Source organism: Triticum urartu, chromosome 2A (genome assembly GCF_056163025.1).
Source record: "Triticum urartu cultivar PI428250 chromosome 2A, HENAU_Tu73, whole genome shotgun sequence".
Lineage (NCBI taxonomy): Eukaryota > Viridiplantae > Streptophyta > Magnoliopsida > Poales > Poaceae > Triticum > Triticum urartu.
Genome location: NC_141874.1, coordinates 209,510,435 through 209,517,770, shown reverse-complemented (window position 1 = coordinate 209,517,770; position 7,336 = coordinate 209,510,435). Strand labels below are relative to the sequence as shown.

Genomic DNA, 7,336 nt, shown 5'->3' with positions numbered 1-7,336 from the left:
GTATTTAGGAACGAAGAGAGAGAGTACATATTAAAGAAGAACGGAAGAGAAACATGGTAAATAAGAGCAAGCATATTTTCGATAATAAAATGTTGGTTGCGCAGTGCTCACACATGATGAACCAGAGCACATTAAGAATGCAACTCCCAGCTGTCTCTCGACCATTTCAGGCAGTTGGATGAAGATCCTACGCCTCATAACCCTTCTTCTTCCTCGTCTCTGATTCTTCCCATACAGAACACCGCACGGGCCGTCGGCCGGACCACCGGCCCCCATCGCCTGTGTTCCTCCGCCACCCCCACCCCCGCCCCAACCCCCACCCGCGTTGAGTTTTGTTTGTTCGGCGAGGCCCCACAACCACCCGAGCCCCTTCGATCGCACCCGCGAACTCCGGCGAGCTCTGAAAAATTGATTGAGCCAATTTTGAAATTTAGTCTACTATGATTTAATTAGTGTGGAATATAAAAGGGGAAAACCATAAGCATTGGGAGTATAGTGTTGAGCGTGCCATGGCGGATCTGAAGGTGCAAACCGGACAAAGGCAACTTCGCAACCAAGACAAGAAATCAGAGTAAAGCAGTGGCGATCTATTTTCTTGCTGTGGTAAATAAGTTGAGCTGATACGAAAGAGTACCGCCTCTGGTGCGGCGCCGTGTACGCATCTGCTGAGAATTTGACGGTGCTGCGGTAGCGATGGCTGTTGGCGGCGTGGAAGCAGATCTAGGAGGGTAGACGGTGGCGGCGGGGCGCGGTGGATGAGACGGTCGTAGGAGCGGCACCGGCAAGGTGGACGATGGCGGGGATGAAGCGAGAGGACGAGATGTAAGGATCCCGGTCCGAAGCCGTGGATGAGAGAGGTCGGTCTCTTGTAATGGATGGCAACGTCGGGGTATCAGCTCCGGCATGGTGGAGGAGGACGGCGGTGGATGGGGTGGCGGACGGCGGCGGACGGAGGAGGGTGGGGTGGAGAGGGTGTTTTGGCGCCCACGGAGTACGAATGGGGAAAAGGGAGGCAAAGAGGAAGGGGGAACCATGTATTCAGGGCGCGCTTGTCTCAAATGCGAAGAAATTTACAAACTTAGCCCCTGTTTCAAATTTCTACTACATCACAGCAACATTAGTCTATTGGAGATAGGATGGTAATCTCGCATACACCGAATATTTACCGACGAGAGTTTGTTTTTGGAGCCCACCTTGTATGAATATGAATCGGGGAGGGAGTCGATTTCTGCCGAGGACACACTGTGTTTTGGCGCCCACCGTGTATGAATCCGGGTGAGAAGCGGTTACGTCACGTTTGGGTGAAATTACAAACCTACCCCTATTGAAACCTATAGAAATCCAGCAGATAGGCTTTGCGTGGCAGGGATAGGCAGTAGTGATTTCCATCTCGCAGATTTTGGTTTCGGGCGGTTACTGCGACTTTCCCCGCTTCGTTCAAATTTTGCAGAGTGCACATTACCGTGCTAACTCAATTCGAATCCCGTTTGTATTCTATTTTTTTGGACGAGATCCATTTTCAATTGGAATTACATTCTATATACATCATTTTTATATATACTTTCAAAAGCACAACAAACAATTCTGCTCCTTTATATGTATAATATGATTTACAAATACAACGATCTCAAAATCTTAAGGTTGATTTCGAAAAAATTTAACCAAATTATGTTCTACTAAAATGTATGGATCAGTAATATCTACATATTAAATAACATAGATGTGCGTGAATTCATATGAGTATGCATGTTTGACAGATCAATTTTGGTTCGAGTATGGATTACATGTATCATCATCTCGAATTCAAATATTTGAATCCCTTTTTTGTTCACTCCTTTCACGCCCATCTCTCTCGCATGCATGCTCCTTCAGGTAGCTATCACTCTATTTTCTCCAGCTCACCCGCACGCTCACTTCATGTTTCTCCTATCCTCGCAAACATGGTCTCTCGACGTCTCCCTTGAGAAGTGTCACACTCTCCCTATCATTATACATTACACGGTTTTCATTATCTCTCACGTCTCTACTGTTCTCTGGTATCACTCGGTACCTAGGCTTTCTTTTTCACCGCCACACACATAGTCTCCACTCGTCTTTCACTTTGTCTTTCTCTCTATGGGATTCTCTCACACACCCTATATGTCTCTACATATGACTCATACCACTAAAATTACTCTCTCTCTCTCTCTCTCCTGTAGACACAACATTTGTTGTGGTTTCCTTTTCGTCTCCATCCCAGACTGACATTATTCATTTGTTTACCGATCAGACAACCCCGACTACCGTCTCCTCTCTCTCTCATACACACACACAACTCGTGCTTCCACTCCCCTTCCCGACTACCATCTCTCTCTCACACACATAAAACTCTCGCTTTTGCACCCTGACTCGTATTTCTCTCACGAATATTTATCGACTAGCTAGCCTCTAGATAGGTTTATGCACCCGCACACTCGTGCTTCCACCATCGCATACATGTCTCTCTCCCGCTCCTTGTATCTATGTAGATTTTTCTTCCCTTCTTGAGACACGCCCTCTCGATCGTGCACACACACACACACACTATCGCCTCATTTTAAGCTGATACCTATCGCACACACACTCCTTGTGTCTTTGTCACACATGCACTCTGTCCTCCTCCACTCTCCCTCTCTCTCACACACACATGGGCTTTTTGCAACAACTAGCAAGATGCCCATGCGTTGCACGGAACATCAAGATGCATTTGTATGAGTAGTTTATCTTGTGGGGGAAAAGGATGAATGAGGGAAGGCCTTATTTGCAAATGTGGAGAGGGGTGTGGGTATCTTTTTGCAAAATTGCCATAGTTTCCTTCCTATCCGTCAGATATAGATCGGACGGCCTATATTGCAGGATGGCAGGCACACGATCATCACCGACAATGCTTTTTATAAGAGTAGGGATAAAAAATAGAGTTGGTGATGATGGTGGGCCTGCCATCCTACAATGTAGGTCGTCCGATTTATATCTGACGGATAGGAAGGAAAATATGGCAATTTACCTGCACTCTTGACCACATTTGCAGATAAGGCCTTCCCTCATTCATCCTTTTCTCCCACAAGATCTTGATGTTCCGTGCAACGCACGTGCATCTTGCTAGTAAGAGTAGAAATTAGACATATATCACTTATCGAATCTTGAAACCAACATCCTCCCTTATCTCATCAAAACCGCCGAGGAATATATTTTGAGTGAAACATAACATATTTTTAGTGATATATGTATTTCAAAACTAGAATTTTTTTCGATCAAATCGGTGAATATGTATTAATCTACTTTGATCGTGTGGCAACGCATTGGCACATTGCTAGTAGTTATTATAATTTTTTGGACACTAGACAAATGGTGGAGTACATATACAAAGAGAAGAGGCGCACGCATGCAGTCAGCCTCTCGCTGTCTCGCACACATGAGTGTTACGTAAAGGCGACGTTAACAAATAAACCCTAAAACCCTAGGTGCATGATTGCTGCATTCGCAGGTACCAGGTACGTGGTGGATCACCTTTGTAGGAATAGTCAGCTCGCCTGATAATTTGATCCGTAGGAGTTGATGGTCGGGACCACAGGTGAACGACTTGGAGCGCGGTGGCTCACCAGTTGCCACAGATCGAGTAGCCATGTTTAAAATATCGTTTTTTAGCGGGGTTAAGAGTTCCGATTTTCAATGGCACGTTATAAGTAGTAAGTAGTTTTTAGAACGATTGGTATGGAGCGAAAATGGAATTCATAGTACTACGTACCTCCTTGGCGTATGGTTGTATGTTTTTTTGCGATGGAGGTTGTATGAGTGTATGTTGCGAGATGTTGAACCTGGTAGTTCTAGGGAAAATACTATGGTTTAGATTTAGATGCTGGTTTTCAGTAATGAAAATCGGAAGGGGAAACCCTTCTTTGATTAAAAAAACTACTACCTCCATTCTGGTTTACTAGTCCCCATCGTACTTAGGGTCAAAGTTTGTCCACGAATTTTACTTGTAAAATGTGAATGGAAAACGAGATTTTGTTATACCCAAACAAAAAAGGATTGGAGGGAGTGATTTCTCTAACACGGACGCGACCTCTCATAGCGCAGGCATTGAACCGGCGCGCCGGCCAAGAGGGCCGCACTCGCTGCAGGTCCGGCTGAGCACGCCTCCTCGCCGCGTGCAACCAGCTTAAGACTGCCCCGCCTGCCTTCATTGAATCCACGCGTGTGCCGGCAACACATCCTTCCGCGAGCCGGCAGGCATTTTAGAACACAAAAAATGACTAAAATATAATTAATTTACGCATGTCTTGACTTGTTGTGCTCGCACGGGTAGCAGGTAGTAGAGGATTTTCTTTATTTATAACTCTCCTCACATTTTTTTGGCTTTGAAATGAATCATGGTTGTGGACATTATGTATGAATGTGCAGATATCTGTAAACATGAGTTTGATGTGGAAGTTGAACTTGGAATGTCGGGCTTGCGCGTGAACTATACCATGTCCAATGCTTCGTCTGTTATTGTTTGGAAAGTAATTGCTGTTATTACATGACCCGAAAAAAAACATTTTGTGCCACATCAGTAGATGCACGGACATCACAACAGGCATGTTGATTGGATAAACATTTGAACCTAGCTATTATGAAGGAAATTTTGTATTGACAATAGTTTTAGATAGCAGGAGACGCCTAGCCTGCTCTGCCTATGCTAGCTTATTTCTGGCTTCTTCCATCTCTTCTTTGGCTTGGGTGAAGAGAGCATCCGATTGCTCTTTTCGCTTCTTCAGGAACTCAGCTACATTCTCAAGGGCTGCTGGACGCTTTCTTTCAGCCTTTACTAATGCCACGAGGACACGAACAACTGAGGACTCCACCTGGCTTGTGTGTAATCTAGCATCATCTGGGAATTTGCACCTTGTGTCTAATCCAGCATCATTAGGGAACTGGCACCTTGTGTGTAATCCAGCCTCATTTTGGAAACATGATCTCGAGGTTGACCATACTTCCCTCCTCGCAGGAACTGCATCCTGACATGAAGTTACTTCTTTTTTAGATCAATACTCAGAGCAACCTAGATCCATTTAGTAGAAGCCAGATAAACAGAACTCGGAGAAGTGAATTCAAAAGGGAAAAAATAATAAAAACAGACTACAAGGTGAGAACACACACTTCCTACATCAAGCTAAAAACGAAAGCATTAGGACGATTAAGACTCTTCTTATTACACATCGAAGAACACCACACTTAAGAGAAACCGAAACTACAACATATACACATAGAAGAACACGAGGCTACACGAAAGTAATTGAAAGGGTGTTACTTACCAAAGCTCGTTTTACAGGTTCGGTGCAGCTCCTCTTTAACTTTCCACGCTCCTTGAAGATGTCCCAAATATCCCGTGTTTGGTCTTCATTGCTCCTCTACATGTTCACACCCGTGGTTTTAAAATCTCAACATGGCAAGAAAAAAATATACTACTAGTAATACTCGCGCATCTTGTGGGCAACATTAAAGCACTCGTCTGCCATGTTAGAGCATCTCCAACAGAATCGCAATGCGCGGCGCTTTAAAAAAGTGTTTACAGTGCTGAGATCGAGAAGTAGATACTAGAGAGTAGAGGATAGTTCTCATCATAGATAGATAAAAAAAGATAATTCAACTACTCCTCATCGTCAGACTCCTCCTCGGTGATGTCCTCCTCCGACGTCTGACTGTAGGTGTGAAGATACCGATCATCGTCGGATTCCCAGGGCGACGCTACTCCTAGCCTCATGTTGAATTGAGCGTCCGCTTTTCGCCTACGCTTGTCTCGCGATAGGCGGCTCGCTCCGCCCTCCTTTGCGCGTAGAACTCGCGCTCGTTGATGATGTCCTGCGGGAAGTGTTGGCGCCACAGCGCCATGGCTTCCTCGTCCATCTCGGCGATGCCGAGACGGTGCTTCCGCCTCCGGTTGTCGCGACGATCCTCGTCGGTGCTAAGCCGCGGCAGAGGCATGAGCTCCTGCGCCCGCTCCCGCGTCGGCATGTTGGGGAAGTTCAATGTTCTATGAGGCCACCGGAGGCGCCACACCGCCGCGTCGTACGCGCGGGCGGCCTCGTTAGCGGTGTCGAAATTGCCGAGGACGAGGCGCATCCCGCAGAACAGGATCTCTGTGGAGAAGCCGCCGGAGGGGCGCGCGCGGACGCCGCGGTATCCCCAAGTTTCCCGACGACGCGGTGGCATGGTGGCGCGGCGGCGGCGAGGCGAAAAAGAGCGGGGAGAGAGCGATGGCGAGGCACAGAGCGGGGAGAGAGCGGTAGCAAGGCACAGAGCGGTGGGAGGGCGTTGGATTTTATAAAGCGCGCCGGACGCTGTGTGCCAAAACTAGCACACGCGCGGCCACTTTTTCCCCCGCGCGCGCGATCCTTTCCCGATGTCTCTGCTATCTCTACTCTCTTCTCTACTGTTATATTTATTTTATATTTAATATTTATCCCTACTTCCTTTACTTTCTACTTTTTTTCTCTATACTTTTTTTCTTGCAATATAGGCCGTCTGATTTATATCTGACAGATAGGAAGGATACAAATGGGAATTTTGCAAAAAGATACCCATACCCCTCTCCAGATTTGCAAATAAGGCCTTCCCTCGTTCATCCTTTTCTCCCACAAGATAAACTACTCATACAAATGCATCTTGACGCGTGCAACGCATGGGCATCTTGCTAGTTCTAAAAACCTTTACATCATTTGCCACACGACTGGTTGCAGATGAAAAACCTACCCAAGCACAGCGCGATACAGGAGCGACGCACAATTACAAGCTGATATTCTGTTGGACAATGGAGGCTATAACCAATTACTTTTACGGGAACAATAGCACCCAGGAAATTTGAAGGGTGGGTATGAACAAAATTGGAACTGCACATGTACTGCTAAGTGACTCAATACACACATTACCAATCGAGGAGGAGAACTATGGTCGCGGCGGCCTCTGTGAGTCATGGTCGGCAACGAGAGTCAGTTCATTGTCCACGACGGTGGTACTTCTGCGCTTGGCGTCGGCTTCCGGGAAGCAGACCCGAGACCGTGGAAGACGATGCCGGGGAAGAGGCTCCGTGTACGATGACGATGGTGGACCGGCTCCAGTGCGGCGTACGAGGTCGTCGATGAGGCAGATGCACTGCGGTGGACGAGTGCGCCGATGTAAAGGGGAGGAGCACGAAGGCTGCGGTGCCGTGGAGAAGTCTATTTTGCGGTGGGGATAGAAAATGGGGAGTATTTAGGTGTACTACTCTGGGTGTCAGGATGGGGTTGGCTGGGTAGGGTGAACCTGAAGTTACAAAAATAGCCCCCTACCAAGCGTCATC

The 7,336-nt window shown here is 47.0% G+C and overlaps 1 protein-coding gene across 1 annotated transcript; it reads right to left on the bottom strand.

Annotated features, from left to right (window-relative positions):
• Positions 1–5,757: 5,757 nt before the first annotated feature.
• On the bottom strand, positions 5,758–6,210 carry LOC147984583 (uncharacterized). Its single transcript, XM_087541168.1, has one exon. The coding sequence runs from the start codon at positions 6,208–6,210 to the stop codon at positions 5,758–5,760; it is 453 nt and encodes a 150-aa protein (XP_087397294.1).
• Positions 6,211–7,336: the final 1,126 nt, after the last annotated feature.

Coding starts and splice junctions, on each gene's coding strand:
- LOC147984583 (XM_087541168.1), bottom strand. CDS start 6,210: ATGCCACCGCGTCGTCGGGAAACTTGGGGATACCGCGGCGTCCGCGCG.